At 35.0% G+C, this 20,413-nt stretch overlaps 1 protein-coding gene across 2 annotated transcripts in view; it reads right to left on the bottom strand.

Moving 5' to 3' along the window:
- Positions 1-20,413, bottom strand: part of FMN1 (formin 1) — a 128,463-nt gene continuing 108,050 nt past the window's right edge. For both annotated transcript variants that reach the window (XM_064713532.1, XM_064713531.1), the window contains 4 exons: positions 20,098-20,149; positions 16,872-17,021; positions 8,600-8,684; positions 1-7,552 (listed from right to left, as the gene is read on the bottom strand). In XM_064713532.1, coding sequence (XP_064569602.1) covers positions 7,508-7,552; positions 8,600-8,684; positions 16,872-17,021; positions 20,098-20,149 — 332 coding nt within the window. In that variant the 3' untranslated portion in view covers positions 1-7,507. The remainder of the gene's footprint in view (positions 7,553-8,599; positions 8,685-16,871; positions 17,022-20,097; positions 20,150-20,413) is intronic.

Raw genomic sequence — 20,413 nt, forward strand, 5'->3', positions numbered from 1 at the left:
ATATAGTCTTTTATTTACAGTCAATGTCTCCTTAAGAATTTAGTTTAAAAATAAATACTCCATCCCACAACAATAACTATTACAAAGTCATTCATAGCACATGTTGGTTTTTGAGAAAATTATACTTTCAGATACACAGTAGAAACACACACACACACACACACACGCACACACATATATAATTACAACATGGAGCAGGGAAAAAGCACCTGAATCTATTTAACTTATTCTTTTAAGACATTTGTAACATATTGAATCAGGAACTATTCCAAGGAGTTTAATTCTGAAAACCAAAAAAAGCTAAACCACATTAATATTACATTATTTTTGCTTTACATATTGTAGGATGATAAATGCAAAGTTAATTTCAATTCAAAGGACAGCAAATATATAATTGCTGACTGTATTTGCAAACATTCAAGCAAAGCTCTGATTTTATTAAAGCAAATCCCACATGGACATCAGAGGCCTAAATGCTGTTATGTCTGTGAAACTTGCTAGGTACACATAGAACACTCAGCATTGCAAGAGATTTTACCATTTTGCTACATCTTCAAAGAGAAGTTAAGCAGCCAAAGAGGCCTCTCTTTTGATGATTTTGTATCATATGGAGAGAAGAGACGAAAGCATACCAACAATAATAATATTCAACAGAGCAAATATTTAACTCAGAATGATTGGAAAGGAAAAAGAACCCAAATAGCTAAAGGGAGGTTGAAAATCATACTATAATCCTACTAAAAACACTTTCCAGTGGTCAGGTCTTGATTTTTCATGTCATATTATTTTTCCATTTTTGCTGTCTTAGCTTCTAAATGTGGCAAAGCTTTTAGTACAGTGAGCAGTAGCTAAGTACACTGGCAGGGGCAGCTTTTGTTCTTGAGGCTGATATACTCTCCAGCAAAAATAGTGTCATTATATATCTGTATTTCTTAAAGTATATAGCTCTGTTATTCCTGGGGAACATACAGTAGTCATCATCTGGGCATTCACAGCTTTGCTGAAAGCACCTACTTGGAAAGAAACTGCTTTTATCAACTCTCTATGCAAAGTCCTTATCCAGTCCCATCTGACAAGGAGCATGAGTCTTCCTTTGCAATAGGTATCATGGTTTCAAAACCAATGCAATATGACAAGCACATTTCATTTGACATAGCTTTTGGCCCCCAAAATCTGTTCAATTTCCCTCTCAAATCTCTCCCTTCTCTGATCTATATGGAGATGAAAGTGTGTTGTTCAGGCTACATGCCTGATGAGCACACACAGAGATTATTTCACTTGACCACAGTAGCACTCAGGCCCCCTTAGAAACTTACCCAAGAAAAGCTGGCTTGATTAAACAAATCCCAAACAAACCCAAGCAAACACTTGAGTTCAAAAGAAAATCCACAAGGAAGATATAGTGAGGTTAATATTGTTGTTTCAATGGCACTGCAATGTTTTCACTCTTTACAGCCCTTCTAAAACACACTGGACTGTAACACAAACTATAAAAATTAATAGAATGAGAAAAAGGTATTATTTTTATCTGGAATGAAATCAGTTTTATTTATTCACCTTCCTGTCAGATATGAAAAAAAGTCTAGAACAGAACTGTGAGCTTGTTCTGCTTTGATTAATTACAAAATGGTATGCTCCCATATAAAATCTAGAAGATACCCATACCACAAAAAATCATCCTAATCAATAGAAAAAAAATTATAAGAACATGGCTTTTTTCCAGTTTATAGTGATTAGCTGCTATTGGCAAATACACCTCTAAAACTACTTTACACCTAAGAAGTATCAGGGTCTATACAGCATCTATGTTAATATGCTGACAACTGATGCTCCAAGCTGTGGGAAGCAGTGCCATAATCTTAGATTGGTACCCAGTTTCTGCAGTTTCTATAACACACTGTCTGTGGATAGCTGCTCAGGATTTATTCAACAACAATGGATTGTATTTACAACATGCCAAATCAGACAGTAAAAGTACTAAACTACAAGCTTGGCCCCTCTGGGAGAAGTCAGAGAGAAAATGTACTATATAAAGTACTCAAATGCATAGTTCAGAGATTGAAAAATCATCTTGTGGAAGATTAAAAAAATTAAAGACAATTATCAACCAGTCAACAGATGTAACAGGTCTTCTTTCTACAGTCACTTGAACTTCTATAATGATGCCATTCATCAGTACCAATATAGTACACAAATCTCAGCCTGTCAGTACTCTTCAGGTCTTTGAGCTCACCAAATACATAATGGTTCAATGTTGATCACAAAAACATCCTAACATTCTTAGTATTATTTTGTGCCACCGTTAACTTCTAATTGCAATGAAGACTGCAGTCATCAGTGACGACAGAATTTGGCCCCATCACTTGGCCCTATGATACAAGTACCAGCTTATGATTGAGAGAGGCTGAGAAGGCAGATGTCATGGCAGCTAAACTCATCTTACCTCTAGGACAATATCAATGCTCCTGCCAGGACAACACTGGGAAAACTGAAACACAGCTGTCTGTCAGGACTCTGATGATGGATTGCTCTTTTAACAGCTTTTTAGTCAATATTCTACTGGTCAAAGCACAAGAGTAAGACAATATAAGTGATTTTGTTCATATCAAATAATCACGTGATCAGTACATAGGCACAGGATGATGCTCATATACATGAATGCAGCATTTCTGAAATCTGTAAAACCTAATGAGCGGATACATACAACTCTACAAAACTTTTGCTATTTTGGAAGTCTTCTAGCTTTTACCTTAATCTGGAAATATAGGTGTGATCTCTTCCCTTTTGAAAATCAACCATTGAGATTATTTTCCAGTCTCCCTTCCAGGAGTCCCCCAGGCAATCTATGCTCAGGGAATTCTGTAGTGTAGCTCCTGAGAAACAAGCTGCTGGAAACTGATGGATAAAGCAAAGATGCCCTGAAACAGCCTTCTCCATCCTCCAAAAGCTCCCAGGACTCCAAAACCTTTGTAGGCAGATCACACCACAGAAAAGAAATCATGTCCCACACTGGGACAGTTCAGTACAGTTTTCCTAACAGGATTCTAAAAGATTTTATCCAGTTCCATGACCCCATGGTGTTCCCTATGGATATTTTTTACCATGTGGGCCAGAGGAATACAAGCATAAGTAAACCTGCATGCATATATAAGCACTATCAGCCTGTATAAAAAGGCTTCTTATTTACTCAATATTAGCTTATTGAAGGTGAAATTGAGGTGAAAGAGTATGAAATGAAATTAACCAGAAACAGCTAATGAAAAAAAAAAGGTGCAACCTTTAGTTTAGTCTGAGATGACACCTGGCAGAAGGAGACCACAGGAAATGCAGTGCTGTTCCACATTAGGGAAAAGCTTATGTCACTTGATAATGTCCTCCCAGGAAGGTGGAGCACTCTGTCTCGAAGCCATTTATCAGTTCAGCATTTTTACTTCATTGGTTCTTACATTATACAATCTTTTATATCCAGTGCTTAAATTTTACTAACAGGTCCTAATTTAAAAGCTTGAATTCTATGATATATCAAATAAAAATTTAAATACAGTTGAAGCTTGCAAAATTTCCTAAGATGGTACTGTTTAAGTATACCTCATTTTCACCAAGTGGAAAAAAAATTTTTGTAACATTGTTTTGAATACTTTTAAATTGAGAGAATTGTTTATAAAAACAAGCAAGAAAAGGTCTTGTAGGCATTTTGAAAAAAAAAACAAACTTGCAAAGCCAAGTATTTTTGATGAGGTCTACCAATTTTGCTTGCACAACTTCTGAACTTTAGATCTCCAAAACAGTTGCATAAAATTCTTACAGTTTAAACCCTATTTAGCGGTGGAAATATTTAGTAATGATATTAGCAGGCCATATCTAAAAGTAGAGACAGTTATTTAAATCTGGCACCATGTTAACTGTACCCAAGGTAAAGTCTCTTGCAGATGCTCAAACCTTTGACTACTAAGGAACTAGGGTTTCTAGGATTCTGGGATTTCTCACTGTGCAATCTAAAATGCCAGCTTTCTCAGACCTAGCCTGGGAATCTCCAAAACAGTGTTTAATTTCAGAGCATATAAATTTTCTACCTTAATGCTGTAAGATGCATCAAACAAATGTTAATTATTAATAATTTGAAATAGAAATATTTATATACAGAAACTGAAGTTCATAGTTTCTGTTTTGATGCAAAAAATTCTAAGTTAAATATAAAAGTTTAATATTCAATATATACATTTACAAGGCTATGATAAAACACAAGGCAAAACAATTGCAGGGGTTAATGATGGCAAAACACCTGTGTAGTTCTCATAGTTAGATAAAAACCTAATGAAAAAATCATTTTTCAGACCTCAAAGACACTAAAAGGTCATCCATTTTAAAATCAACAAGTGATAATGTTGTAAATAATGTAAAGAGGACTTTTCAGTTTATTATCTACTCATTGTACATTGAATTCTTCCTAATAATTTGATTTATAAATCAGTACTTGTCAGTGTATTGTCAGTGTGGGTAATAAGCACCTAATGAGTAACATGGGTTTTAATACTCCTATGCTTTACAGCCTTTGAGAAGCTTGGCAGTAACAGAAGTAATGAAACCAATACACAGCAGAAAATTCCCCCTCTTGAGCCACATCTACTTTGCAGTCACAGAAGTGACTTCTGTGAAGTGAGGTATTTTAAGTTAAATTGTAACTGAAAATTGTAACTGTCTAGCTATTGCTGCTCGGCTTAACTGAGTCCACTCTTTACTTCCTTGACAGCAATGTAGACATGTACCACAGACTCCTGTTCCATTCCATCATTGTAGTTTCCTTCTCCTCTCCTTCTGTCCTTTTATTCTCCCCAAACTAGGAAGCTCAAGGTAAAGTGAGGCATCAAACTAAGGCCTAAAGCTTAAAACATAATGTTTGGTGACCTTTGGTGACCCCAAAGATGAGTGGTGGTTGATGCACATTTGTTATGCCTGAAGTGTCTAAATATTTCAGAAATAAACAGCTTATGTAGACATATCTGTAAATATCTCCTCTCTAATACACAATTTTAGTTAAAGCCAGCTCCTGTGGCTTCAATCACTGCCTGAAGACACTTGTGGGAATCACTGGGGGAGAAACTGTGATATTTACCTGATGAATGCCATCTTACAGTCTTCATTAAGACAATGAATCAAATAATCTAGGTGTGCTATATAAGTGTTTGAATCTTCTAAAAAATAGCATTAATTCTCAAAACCTTGGCAAATTGCTAATTTGATAAAAGAATTATAAGTCTGATCAAGGAATGCTTTAAATGAATAATTTTAATTTTAATCCCTTTTTATATACATTTTTCAACATTTCAAAATGAAGTCAATTTGAACTGAAAAATGAAAATTCACATTTAGAAATTTTGAAACAGGATATTTCAATAAGTTAAAACCTTTTTTTCCACAATATACTTTTAATGGGAATAATAAAGACCATCCATTTTCACAAACAGTGCTGCTCTTGCTGAATAATACTTCAAGTAATTAATTTCATTGAAAAAACTCTCAGTCAGGTCAAATGGCAATATACACTATCTTCATGATAGATAGAAAACTATATAAAAAAATAAACACTGTTTGCTTAAACACTCATCAGAATTGCCTTGCTTGCTATTGTTCTTTGGCTTTTATAGGCATTATTGCTCTTCTTATTTATCACTAATAGTGTTGAAAAGAAATGTATGTCACCTAGTTAGTGGAAGACAGGAAACTTAAATCTTTGGAATTTTCTTTTTCTCTGCAATGGGACTAGTCAGAATACAAATCAGATTATTTTTGCTGGCATGTTGTTGACTGCTTTCATAAGAATTATGCTTACATATCTTGAGTATATCTGTAGCAGGTCTAAACTCCAAACATACAAGAGACTCTTGAGTCTTTTGTTTTCATTTATGCAGGAATGAGAGGGACACTAATTTAAGAAATCTGCACTGAAATCCTAAGTTAAATTATGAATGTGTCTCCAAAACTGCTATTTTTCTTAATATAAATGTACGCTGCTAGGGGGGGACTTTGCCTAGGTTTAATCTCAGTCTCTATGGAATTTGCTGTATGATAACTGATGTCTGTCTCATGCATATTCTGTCCAGTTTCAAAGCAAAGGACTAATGCTATTCCCCTACTAGCTTTTTGCACCTCTTTGCTTCACCTAATTTCTCTTTGTAACCAACTTCAAACCCCATTATCATAAACTCATTTTCTCTCTTGTGGACAGCAAGCAGAATCACTTTTCTCTTTTACCTTAAATTAACTTCTGCTTCGAGATTTCTCCTCCTGAGAATCCAAATCCTTAAAATGCAATAAAAATCTTCAATTAATGGTGGGTATTCAGTAGGGTTATTTCTAGGCTCTGCCACTTTATGGCAATGGTTGTAATGTTACAGGAGGACAGCAAGACCCTGTTAATTCTTTCTGAAGTTTTACTTATTATATTATATGTGTGTGTGTGTGTGTGTGTGTGTGTGTATATACACACACATATACACACACATATAAAAACCATATATATATATAAATATGTAGGTATGCTTGACACATTCTTCATACAAATACAGAGGAACAAGAGCAGGCTGCATAATGTATTTTAGAGAGAGATAATTGCTGTTAAAAAGAAAGCTTTCAATGGAATTAAAAGTCAGATGTTTAATGGCAAATGCCTAACTTCATGGAGAGATATTATTGTATCTTAATGAATAATGACCTATAAACTCATCACTTTATGGAATTGTTATTTGCAATATATACTGAAATAAAAATATACATTTTATAATTTTTTCTTTCGAAGCTCAAAATTTAGGAAATGTTAGATTAAAACCATAAAAATAATAAATCTGTTATGCCATCAATCACAAAACTAAAGAATTTGAATATTCCTTTTTATGTGCAAAATATTACTCCCATTTCAATGAATGGCATAAGCTGAAGCTTCTATAAAAATATTCATAGTAAAATACAGCATGAATCTATACTTACATTTAATCAGTTTAGAAAGATGCATCCAATAGTTAGTCACTGTAAAATTATTTAGAATCAGTCAATCTTACCTCAGTTACTGCTGAAGTAACAAAAGTATGCTGCAATAGACCTTTGTGAACTGAATGGCATATTTGCTCTCATCTACATAAAGCCCTGTAAATAACCTACAGGTTGTTAGTCATTACTTAACTCAGCATCCAAAATGCTCATTTTAGCTCTTCCATATTAATACATTATACACAGAATATTTTAATAAACCATTGACAACAAGATGCATTTTAAGCAATGTAAAGAACAGTTACAGAAAAAAAAATTGACTTCCCACGTAAAGACCTTCTTAGAATTCCCTCCACTGAACATACAAACCCCTCTGAAGGAACTCAAAAGTCTTTAATGGATTGTCTTGGGATAGATCAGCAAAGCAGAACTCAGTATCTAACATAAGGTGCTTCCTGGCCATTGGTGTAGTAAAGCATCAGGAAATGTATGAAATCCCTGCACTGTTTTCATTCATCTTCCTTCAGTTGGCAGTCACACTGGCTTCCTTCTGACGTAGTCTTTCTTTCTGTTAAAGAAAAAATAAAGAGTTTTATTTTAATTCTTGTCTATAATTTTCCATCTCCTCTCAAGTTCCCATGAGCTTTTGGTCTAGAAGATGAAGAAGTAAGTCAGTTTCAGTTTTCTTCAATTAAAAAATGCTTGGAGCACTCAAAGACGGTTTAAAATTTTGAAACACATTACTTACTGAGTTTGCTTTCACTACATACTTGTCAAATACTGTGTACCTTTAAAAATACACATCTGTGATGACCACTGCAGCTAGAGAAAATGAGATACATTACAAATTCATGTGACTCTAATACCTGCTCATGTCTGGAATGGCTTCTGCTGACATAAGGGCTCTAATTTAGCATTAGCTAGATGATCTTGCTTAATGACCTCTTTCCAGGCAAGTGCAGTCATTCATATCTCTGCTGCCTGACCTGCAACTGATACGCTCTGCTGGGAATGGAAATAATACCCTGATTCCTTCATGTACATTTTCTTCCCTTCTCTTGCCTTCTAGAGTTTGAGAAATGCTTGTCTAACCTATATGCCTTGCACACAGATAAAAAAATGAATTAAATACAGTGCAAATTATCAGCTCTCTTACTGAGTTGTATCAAAACCACTGGTGTACAATAAAGAATAAATGGGAATTTAATCCCTTCTACCACTATTCCATGGAGAAAACAAGATTTTTAAGGTTTTGAAAAAATCAGACACTCCAGCCATTGGACAAATATACCTAGTGAGCTTCTGCACTTCGAAGCATGGAAGAAAATACAAGAGACTACAGTGGAAGGGAAGAAGAAAGCACAAAAGCAACTCTTTTTGTTATCTAAAATAGCAGAGCCATGCTTAGGCACAATTGAACTAAATGTTAAACATAGCTGTTGACTACCAAAGGGAATAAGCTTTAACATTTCTCCTTGTGAAGAAAATCACTCTGCTGCATTCAAACTAAAACTACTACGCTCTCCAACAACAGCAGAAACCAGCCATCATTTTGAACGACAAGAACGGTGTCACAAAACCCCTTTGGAATGTCATACTGAAAACCACATCATACCAGGCTAGCTGTAGGATTGATTTTCTTCGTTTCAACTTTCTTCTCTGCAGTTAACTTGCTCACTGATTGCTGAGCCACTTTAATTCTGAAACAGAGAAAAGGAGTCATTAGATTTGATGAAATGAAAGGTATTCTGGCTCTGCTGGATATATACTTTGTAAGAAGCCTCACCAGTAACTTTTCTTTGGGCACATTCGCCCAACAAACACTACTTCTATTTTAAGGCACTTAATAAACTACCAAAAGTAGATCAAAGTACATTTTCAAATGGAGAAAATCAAAAGCAAAAGGACAGCCTGTCTGTATTGCTCCTTGATAATGTCATTGGAAAAATGATTTCTCTCTTCTTGCAGGATCTGGATTTTATGTAGTATCTTTCCCACCAAAAAAGCTGTGCTATCAAGGCAAAAAGATCCTCCTCTGGAAAAAAAAAAAAAAAAAAAAAAGAGCTAGCTGGCTTACTCTGTTGTACACACAGAATATGCTATTTTAGCAGGCCATTTGTCAGGCTATACATTACATTTCCTCTGAAAACCTTGAAATGAAAGCATCTGCCAGTTTTCTTGGTAATGTTTTCTGTGTTGCTTTGGATGGAACTGACTGACCAGCCTCACTGATGTGGCAATAGGAGGTGCAAGAGGTTCTTATCTCGGGACAGTTAAAGCTGTCTTGTGTACAGCAGCAGACCAGTCTGCCAAAAGTACTGTAGAGATAGAGATAAGGGAAAAGAAGAACACATCTGATTCCTCTGCTTCTTGCCTTTTACTCTCAGGGTCTTGCATACAGAACCTTTCCTTCTGTGGGGATTTAACAAGAAGAACCAATGAGAAGTTTAATCAGGAGGAAGAGGAGAAACAGAGAACTAAAGAAAAAGGGACTTGATTCTCCTTGTACAGACTGGAAAGTGCATAGGAAATTATGTGCTAAACAGTGATAAAAAGGAAATTCTTGGCACTCCTAATAGAGGATCTTTTAGGATCTTTTTAGCACCAGTGCTAAGTGCCTCTATAATACTGATGGTACATTCAACTACTTTAAATTCTATATGCAAAATGCAAGAAGACGGAGGTCGGGAGTGAATTTTTACAAGCAAGGAGAACTCAGTAAATCAATTTTCAGTAATGTACAGCAAGTCAGTCTTTTACTAGAAGCAACACAATTCTTGGCACTCTCAAACTGAAAAATTCTACTTTCTTCTCCTATTTAACTTTTTCCACTGGCAGAAATAATTGCTACGGCCAGTCAAAACACATTTAAAATACCCTGTCCAGTTCAAATCACTTTTGACACACTAAATTTTTGAGGAATTTTGGAAGAAAAGCAAAAAGAAAAGTGGATTATAGCTGCAATTACTGATGTGTACTTCCTTGTTGTAACACTAGCAGCAAGCTGGATTCTTTTTAAAACACAGAACACATTCATATGTCCATTACTGTCTTTATCAATGCTGGAAATGTTATCAGTGTTGGAAACAAAAAATTTCTTCTCAACGTATTTTAGAAGCACGTACAGGATAATTCCTGGTGTTGTCTCACTTTCGAGTGCTTAAGAAGAGGAGAAAACAGTTACACTACTTTGAACTAAACTTACTATTTATTATATTATTATAAATGATTATTCTGTACATTTTTTAAACACAGCTGGTGTATTTTTAGAACTTAATTAGTGTTCCCTGTTTCTACATGTAAACAACTATGTGACAACACACCATTCCATCCCTTTATTTTTGTTAATCTGCACAGGATTAATGCAGGATGACTGCATCCTGTGGACAGCATGCTATTCCTCACAGCTACAACATTTATGCAAGGATGATGATGAATTTCAAGATGGTTTTCTTCTCATGAGAATCACACCAAGTGCTCAGCTTCTAAACTCTTCCCTATTTTGAGCACATTTTCTATCTGATCATATTCTCCTTGGTTCTAGAAGTGTTTTCAAATAGTTTTCAAATGCCTTGAGTCCACGCTTTCCCCCAAAGGTAGAATTATAGGGATCACAAACTTTTAGATTTAAAAAGAGAAGATTATGCCTGCCACTGATACAGACCTAGCTCTGTATTATATGGCATATTTTCACTGTTTCTAGGATATAGTGATGTTCAAAAATAGAATGAAAGATGGAGCCAAATTTTCAGCAGGGCCTATTGCAAAAGGAAAAGGGGTAATAGTTTTAAATGAAAAAGCCAATTTAGATTAGGTACAAGGAAGAAGGTTTTTACAATGAGGGTGCTGAAACAGAATCAAGCCCTGAGATGGAGGGCCACAATCTACAGGTCACAGTCACAAGGACAGTTTCAGATAGAGAGCACTGGAGAGGACAGAGAGACCAGAAGGGATGACAGAATAGCTGAACCACAACACAAGGGTGACTGAGCACTGGAACACGTTGCCCAGAGAGGCTGTGGAAGCTTCCTCACTGGAGATATTCAAGAGCTGTCTGGACACAATGCTGTGCCATGTGCTCCAGGATGGCCCTGCTTGAGCAGGGAGGCTGGACCAGGTGAGCCACTGTGCTCCCTTCCAAGCTGGCCCATGGCTAACTGAGCAAGCAGTTATGAGGCCAAAACATTACAGAATGCAGCTCACTCAAGCCTTCAAATCTGATGAGCTGCAACATGGATGTGTTCAAAAGAAAAGTTATTCTCCTTCAACTGTGATCGAAAGAAGTCAATGCACCTTAATTAATAAAGAAGATATGGTGTCAAACTGAGTGGTACTGCACATTAGCACATAATATGGAAAAATATTGAATTAAACATTTAACAAAACTATGTATTTTTAAATATGAGAACCATGACTCCAATACTGCATATGTACCCTTACTATAATCTATGCGAATGTAATTGGCTTTTTCCTGACTCTATGTGGCAGGTGGTGTCTTCCCCTGTAAAATGGATGAAAGCCAAGCCTCAAATTAGAAGTGATTAGTGAAAAATAAAGACATTATTTTTATTCAAAACTATTTTCATTCTGTACCTAGGGATGCAGAAACCTGATCTAAACATAAGGCTGTGTTTATTATAAAGAAGTTTCCTTTGTAAGCTCAGGAAAATACGTTTTTTCCTTACAGGAAAAGATATTACCAATCCAGGGACTAAGTAGATAAACTGATTATCATTTTCACCTCTGCTTTCCACTCAAGTCAGACAGATGGCACACTCATCCTCTGAAGCTTCCCAGTTAGGAAAACCAGAATCCCTTGTAAATGAACCAATTGCTGTTCACATATTCATGTTCTGGATCTGTTATTGTGCAACAACAGAGACCAAATTATCTGGTTTTCTCTCAGCTTCTGAATAATCTGGAAAATCCATTCTTTTCACTTCTACAGCTCCTTTCATGCAGCTGGTGGGTTATGTGGATAGCTGAGGGTTAGGAAATAACTTGGAATGACAGTTCTGTGTCACCTGAGCTTCCCATGACTAGAACTTTAAAAATCTCCCATAAAACTGCTTTGGCATAGGGAAAAGTTGTGCAAACAAAATTTCAGATATGGGCGGAAATGAACAAGCGGAGGTAGCTACAGTCAACATCAACTGTTCAATCTGGAGCCAAGCTGCATACCCAGTCCAGACCCTTAACACAGCTGAACAGTGACTTCCCTTGGGACAGTGAGAAATCCCCTCAGCTCACATTCCTTTCATGTGTTAAATGCCTTTCTACTCTCAGTCCTATTTCTGTATGCAGCTCATAAACTAAACTCTAGTCATAGCTCCATTTCCTGAAAAATGTTAGCCTGTGAAATAAAACAGGTTAGATTTCAGTATCAAAATTTTAGAAGACAGGTGTTTGTGTAGTACCTGGCCTGGCAGATGGTTTTACAGAGTACCTGACTGGCTTTAAAAGAAGTCTTATGCCAGATTATGAAGTTTAAACGTAGCCACTTCTATTACTGTGTTGTACAATACAACTTCCCATCAAGCCTTCAGGCCTAAATCTTCCACTAAGAACTTGGCCATTACTGATCAAATCCTTAGATTGCATGAAAACTAATTGTTCACTAACTAAATTAGTAAAATACAGTAAAATGTATGTTGTCAGTGGATTTTGTCATTAAACCTCAAATTGCCAATGTTTGAAATGTTTCTTTTTATCTAGATGTACTGACAGTGGTTTATATACAAAGTCATCTACAAAGTAAGTGAAAAATTTCATCTATGTAGCAACAAGGAATAAGATATTAAATTTTTTTTTCTTTTAAGAAAGTTGATGCATAAGAAAAACCAATAGGAAGACAAGGGCTGAAGAACAAAAATATACTTCAGTTTGTCTGAGATGGCCACTGGCAAATATTTAGGACTATATAAAGACAGCTAAAGCCTAGTGATAATCAGCAGAATGCTTTTGCAGCTGGGAACTCTCTTAATGTGTAAGTCCTTCATAGATTTTGCTAATATAATTTTGTGTTGCCACCATTTAGAAGCAATGCAAGCTTTTACCATCTGTGACATCTTGTGACAAAGTATTTCTGTTTTCAAGATGAAATATATAATTCTGTTCATTAAATAGTGATCATGTCTTCTCCAGCTATTGAGACAAATTTTGGTTCTGTTTTTGATTTCTGAATTCTGGCCTATTTATATGCAGATTCAATCTGAAAGAGATTACTTCATCCAGTACAGTAACCATTGTAGCAATCTTATCCTTGCAAGAGTCAGCAGTGAGCTGAGTTAAATTAAGAGCAACAATTCTTTTCTGTTTTAATTATTTCATATTTGAAGGGTAATAGGCATAAACATATTATTGTAATCTTTGTCACATTTATTTTGCAAAACATAATCACAGTTTGTGATGAAATTCACTTCAAACTACTAGTATTTCTTCTGTATTTATACTTTTTCCTTATTTCAGACTTGTCTAGGACATCCTCTTAAAATATTATTTAATATGTATAATGGATTTAAGTTGTTATAAATATGTATTTGTTTTGGTTCTGAATTCATAGACATGCCCACTGCAAGTAAAATTAGTACTTTAAGAAAAGGAGGTGACAGTGGAAGTATCTGCAATCCACCTTGCTCTAAGTACTTTATTGCCAAAAACTCAAACATTTTAGTCTTCAATTCAGTTATCATCTCAAAATTTCATACACAGAAAAAGCATAAAAGCCGTTGCTGTACCTGAATGCATACATGATGTAAATTATAAAACTGTCAAGAACAGGATTTTGATTCAAAAGAGCACCAAAAAAAAGTTTAGGTGCACTTACATTCAGCTGTTTGTCACAGAGGATGTGATTGTCAAAGTAAATTTTATTTCATTGTACTTGAATTCTGGTATTGAAGTGAAAGTAAACTGTCATCCTATTCCTATCAGATATATGGTTTGGAAAATAGTTTTTATTTTATCCCTATAGTCATTTAGATATCATATATCATATATCGTATATCATATCATATCATAGTTTTTTATTTATCTGTAACTCCATCTTGCATTCCCAAATTATGTGCAAATTTTGTCCAGGAAAGAGACAATGACTCAATTATATTTTGCAGGCAGCTAATTTATTTTCATGGTGAGGTTAAATGCAGGGCAGCTCAGCTGAAGTGTTTCCTCTACTTTAAGAAAAAGTGTCATTGAAATCTCATTAGATTCCTACAGTTGTCTTACATTTGGCAGCCAAGCAGCTTTAGACAAAACAGGCTCTTTGCAGCTGAGACTGTCATTTAGTTAAAAACAGCACTCTTTTTTCCTGAAACTCAAAGATTTTAAAGATGTCTGTTATACAGTGCAATGGAGTAAGTTTGGGATATAAAATTTTAATTTTGGAATCATAGATCTTTTGAACTATTTTTACTAGTATTAAGTTTAACCTAATAAATTTTTAATAATTCCTTTTATTAATGATCATTCTGTCCATGATAATCAATTTTTTATGTGTCATATTTATTGAAACACAAATTACAATCCACTATTAACGTTCCTATGTAAATGTAATTAATTAGCTAATTCCTATGCATTTTACATTGGGTTTCTTCATCTCCTGAAATCTGAAAGGTGGAATAGGAAATATGTTCACATAATGATATCAATGCCTCCGTTTCAGAACTTACATTTGCAATTACTGACTTACATTGATGTTTCTTCCTCTTTAAAACTCCCTTCAAAACAAAATAAGGGTTCATAATAAAAATGTTCTCTTTCCTTTTTTTAAATTGAATTGCAATCTTTAAAAATGCACAACAAATAGTGCATCCAATTAATTAGCTAGTTAAGGAAGACAGCTGTCCATTCCTGTCATTCTAAGGTTTTTAGTTACCAGTGTGTACAATGATTCTTCCCTTGCTTTCAAACTTTTTTGGACAGCAGTTCATCAATTGTTCGTCGTTAAACAGGACCCTTAAATGATTAAGACTTTACAAGACATTTTCAGGTGATGAAAAAAGCTTTGCCATCATTCTAATCTATTGATTTCACTGTGTCCTTCTTTTCAGTAGCACACTACAGAACAATTTAGAATGGTGAAAATAGCTCTTCTGTCATTCTAATTGACTATTTACACAAGGCTCCTCATTTTAACAGCTGAATGAAATTTTGATGAATCCCCCAAATCTGAATGTAAAGGGCAATGAACTGTCCTTCTGAGACTAATGAAACTTTGTAAAAATAATTCGAAGTGAGCTTTGAAGAACAGTCTATATGACCCAGAAAGTGTCAGCACCTAGAAGTATTACAGTAACTGCTGCTCTGCATTCTACTGGTATTGCTTTACCTGGAACAGGAATAAAGGCATCTGTCAGAGGAACTGGTGATATATTTGTTCTGTGTTTTTATTTGTAGATTTGATTGATACAGCTATTAAACCACAAGAAACGGTCACCTCACAAAAGTATGAAAGCACACAATATAGCAGTCTACTTACAAAGATTTTGTGATTATTGTATTAAGATAGTTAAGAAGCTATGTATTGTTAACACTTCAAATCGATTTACTTGAAAGGATCATTGTGTACCATTAGCAAGGTGCTAATTACATAAAAAAGAAAGGTCTGCATGGTCTGGAGTTTTTATTCTCAGGCAGTTAACTTCTATTCTTCCCAACTGCTTTTGGAACAAAAATAAGTCATGATTCAGCAGAAAATTTATCCCTGAGATGATCTCTATCATGACCATAGCAATATGCTTGGTTTTTTTTTTATTTTATGCAGTTTTTAACATGTAAACCAAATTTGCATATTGATTTAGATACAAAGAAATAAAAGATTCTTTGTAAATGTTTGCATTTGTCAGTTTCAAAAAAAAAATCAATCAACAAATGATACAAAAAGCTACAACTATCACATGTTTTAAAACTGTAAGATCTATAAAACAATGGTGATAAGGTTGATAAATCAAGAATTCATAACTTCTACATCTAGTCCTTCAAAAAACCTACTTTATAGGAACTGAAAGCTCCACTGATTTGAAGCAAAATGGAAAATATAAGTGTAAATGAGTGTTCCACTTTTGCTTGTTCTTTTAAAGACATTTTAATCTACCTCTTTGTTAATTTGGTATAAACACCTGGATTTAAATTTCATGCTGAAAGTAATTGCTCCATTCTTTTCCAAGGAATGACTACATTACCACTCTAGGTCTTTTCAAATGAATTGCAACATGCTGAGCGTGATGAGATTGTAGTAGAATTGCTTTTTTTTTTTTGTGTAAAAGACTTAAAGTTTCTTTAAGAAAACCAAGAAAATAATTGAAGGTTTTAGGTTTTTGGGTTGTTTTACTCTAACTAATAAAATCAGGAGACTGTTGTGAGATCTAGCGGCAAGCAGTTTGATGTCCTCAGCAGGACACCAAAACTCAGAAGTAGTGCTGTAAATTCAGTGTGGGGCTTCGACACTGTGCTAAGTGTGGCCTGAATCTCTGGGGCTTCTCTTTGATGCAAGTGCAGTATATTAACTGGAAAAGCATTCACTTTTATTTGTCTGTACTGTCTGCGACAGCAATATCGCCTCATTTAGGCTAGTTCAACATGAAAATGCACAGAGAAGCAATCTGTTATAAATTAGCACAGCTCTCCTTTCATTTTACTAGCTAGTAATTGGAAGGGGTTACAAAAGTGTAATTTATCAGATTATATGTGTTTATCTTTTTGTGGGGACAGCATGCCTTTGGTGAATTTTCCTACGCACCCTGAGGGAATAATCTTTCCTTGATGTCCATTAGATCTGAAAGAAAACAATGACGCCTGTGAAATATAGGAGTATAATTTGTTGGGTTTGAGAAGCAGCAGTTTCCCAGACATCTAAAATGGTATTAATGACTTTATTAGAACCTTACCGTTCCTTGGAAATGCTTTTGCTCTCTCGTTTCCAAATGGTCTTGAAGTCACTGCAGAATTCGTACCACACCGTGAAAACGTAGTTTGGTGTGATCTCCTTCTCACCAGGCTTTGGCTTTATCCCAAAGTATCCCACTGTTTCTTCAAAGCTGCAAGGCAGGGGGAAAGAAAAGAAACCAGTCAACACATAAGCCCACTGGGGAAACAGTTTCTCTGATTCAGTAGTCAAGGCTGGCAATTACCATACCTTCTCCTTAGCCTTGGAAATCACAGCAGCAATTCTCACTAAGTATAACTAACCTTCCAACACCCACCTCTTTTCCAGGAGGGTAACTTACAGATGCACGAGTCACCACAGAGATCTGTCACACTGGCAAATCATGGGTGTTCAATTATAATGAGAAAAGCTTAACTTCTTGCCTTACAGGAAATGCTGTAATATATTTATTTTATTCTGCTGAACTTCATCAAGACTCTATTCTCCCATTTATCTTTACTGAAGGACTCTGGAAAAGCCACACACCAAGTCAGGAAAAAATCTCTAGGTTTGACTGAAGATAGTCTTCTAGTATTTAGGGAGAAATGGGAGTAGCAACAACCAAGCCACAGACAGTGCCAATAGTAATTCTGCAAAAGTTTTACTGAAAATAATCTCCTTCCACATGTGTCAATAAACAATTAATTTTAAAAAAATACACTGCCAGCATTTGAATACTTTTAAAAAGATTTTATAATGTGGCTGTTACTGAATTACTATACAGCTGGACATTTTCAAAGTATTCTTTTATTACAGACAGTAGTTCCAAGAGCATTTTAACTGATTGTGCATTTTTAACCTTTATGACATTGCTTTGTAAACATAAAATGGAACAACTCACATAACTAGGTACTTATATAAATAAAAGTATGTTCACTTTTGTTAAAGTTGAATCTCTTTTCTCTGCAAAGTAGATGCAACAATCCTGAATCATTTGGTGATATTTATTAAAAATAATGCTATAATTTAAAAGCAACAGTAACAACATATTTAAAATAAGTAATATTTCCTGGAATAATCATTTTATTTAATCAGAAGAAAGCTATATTCTTCTTCAGACTTGCAAATAGGTTCTTAATCTAAACACCGGAGGTGTGAATCTTGAAAATAAAATAAATAATTTTGAAGACCTGTATTGAGTCTCCAGCCATTCAACTTGTTACATGAACAATGGATGCAGCTTTGGCATCTTTCTTCATTTATATTTGCATTGCATGTTTTCATACAGAAATACAAGGTTAGGCCCAAGATTTTTTGACTTAGTTTGAAATTAAAGCTCTTTAGTTGGGTTTGAAGGATATAAAGTATTCAACAAAAACTAAAGATATTATCCAAAATAAAGCAATATATGCTCCAGCTACTTCACAAAGAACCTTGGATTTTATCCACATGAGCCAATATGCTCTGGGGTTTTTTTTTTGACACTTTAAAGATAGAAACCATGCTGTGCAATATCCCATACTGTTCAAGGTAAGCTATTAAAATAACAGGTTTTTTTAATCCTCATATGTGATAACCTTAACCTTTTATATTTCTTGCTAGGTTTTTCATGAAACATTTAACTGTATTTCAAGGTAATTGATGTTCCATATTTAAACAATCAGAAAGAAATATGTGTATATAAAGCCATAACACTCGGAGTTAATGGGTCTTGCAGTGACACTAGGAGGAGAAACAGAAAAATAAATAAACAAACAAATAAAGCAAATACTGCTTTAAATATCTGTGCAAAACGCTTTAGTTTTCAGACTCTAAAAATACTAAAATACCTTAGTCATAATTATGTGGTTAAAACCATTTATGGTACTGGGCAATGTCATGTGCATTACATTCACTTGGGCCAAATACTCCTCAGCTGTTCACAGCTCTTTCACTGGGATAGCTTCACCAGGAGCAGCAAGAACAGAGGCTCTTCTCAGGTTTGCTTCATGTAACAGCAGCCCCAGGTACATTGTGCATTCTTCAACCTAACAGAGCCCTTCGCCATCCCTGCTGGAGCATACAGAGGTGGGATCCTGAAATCCTGCACCGTCTTTCTCTGCCTTCATCCTGACACCTTGCATCCTCTCTTCCTTTCTTCATCAGCCCCCATTAGCACTCCTTTGCTTTCACCCACATTAATCTGGCTTCCTGGGCTACTTTCTGCCTTTCTAAAGTAGCAATTAAAAATACTGAATATTCAGTTAGCAATTAAAAACTCCAAACTCTGTGTTGGACAACTAATTCCCTAAAACAGCTACAAACTGGGTGCAGCTCCACACCCTGGAGAGTCTATTCTACTCCAGAAAGGCTACAAAGCACGTAGGACAGGAAAGAGCCTTGTGCCAAGGAAGTTAGGTTTGCAGCTAAGTAGAGTCAGTCAGAGACTTGAAATGAGGAGGTGAAGCCCCAGCTGCCATCAGCCAGTTGTTCAGCCAATATTTAGGGATCTTCTGCAAGCAGATGGGAGCAGCTCTCCTAAGACTTGAACTGCATTTGGGAAGTGCCCCTGATCTCCCTCTTCCTGACTGCCTAGGAAAACTAACTGAGGTGTCTCGGGTGGAGTGAGTACGGACTGTGAAAAGTACAACTAAAATCCAAACTACCACAGGTCTGCCTTCAGTGACCAGGAAGAAAAAATATTGATGGGACGAAAAATTAATTTACTCCAGTTTATTTCTTGAAGGTCCATAGCTAAGATGGATGTTTCACTCTCACAAAACTACAATTTGGTAAACAAAATGTATTAGTAACATTAACTTATTGAATCTTTTACTATCAATCTATAAATCAATCTCACTTTTTCCATACTTTGACTCTTTTGGCCTAAGTGAGGCACAAATATTCAAGCAATAAAAACACTGGGATTTCAATGGCTTCTTAGGCGACCGAGTGCTGTATTCTAAGTGCTCATAATGTCCAGTGATGATGAAATACATTTTTATGTTCTAAAGTAGTTAACCAGTTATCTATCTTTTCTATAAAAGCCTTATTCAGTTCAATGCTGATAATTATAAAAACCTCAAACACAGTACACTGTTTGGATAAAAACACAAATTAAGTTTTTCCTGGAAGATTATGTAAGAGTTTTTCAGGATACATATTACTTCTATGAAATACAAATCCTTTTTGCTATTTAATGTAATTCCTAAGTTCAATAATATCTTTGATCAAAATAAACTGTTAAAGAACACTAGCAAAAATCTTACCATTTTTGAGCATGTTCCAAACTGTTCTCTTCTTTTTTCCGTTCTTCTTTAGCTGCCAATGAGAAACATTTTAAAGGTATAAATAACTGTCTTATTGTTTTAGAAACCCCACAGATTATATATTTCTTCTTTTCAAAACTGCACAGTTTGTATAGTAAGCATAACAAAAGTAGGAAACACTTGCTAATTTTCAATTTTTACATATTTTTTGTATACAATGAATGTTTCTTCTGTACCAATAAAATGTATTGGAATTGGAAAGTAATTTAAAATCCATATAATAATATACAGTGTTAGGCATAATTTGAATAAAATG

Source organism: Zonotrichia leucophrys, chromosome 5, assembly GCF_028769735.1.
Source record: "Zonotrichia leucophrys gambelii isolate GWCS_2022_RI chromosome 5, RI_Zleu_2.0, whole genome shotgun sequence".
Taxonomy (NCBI): Eukaryota; Metazoa; Chordata; class Aves; order Passeriformes; family Passerellidae; genus Zonotrichia; species Zonotrichia leucophrys.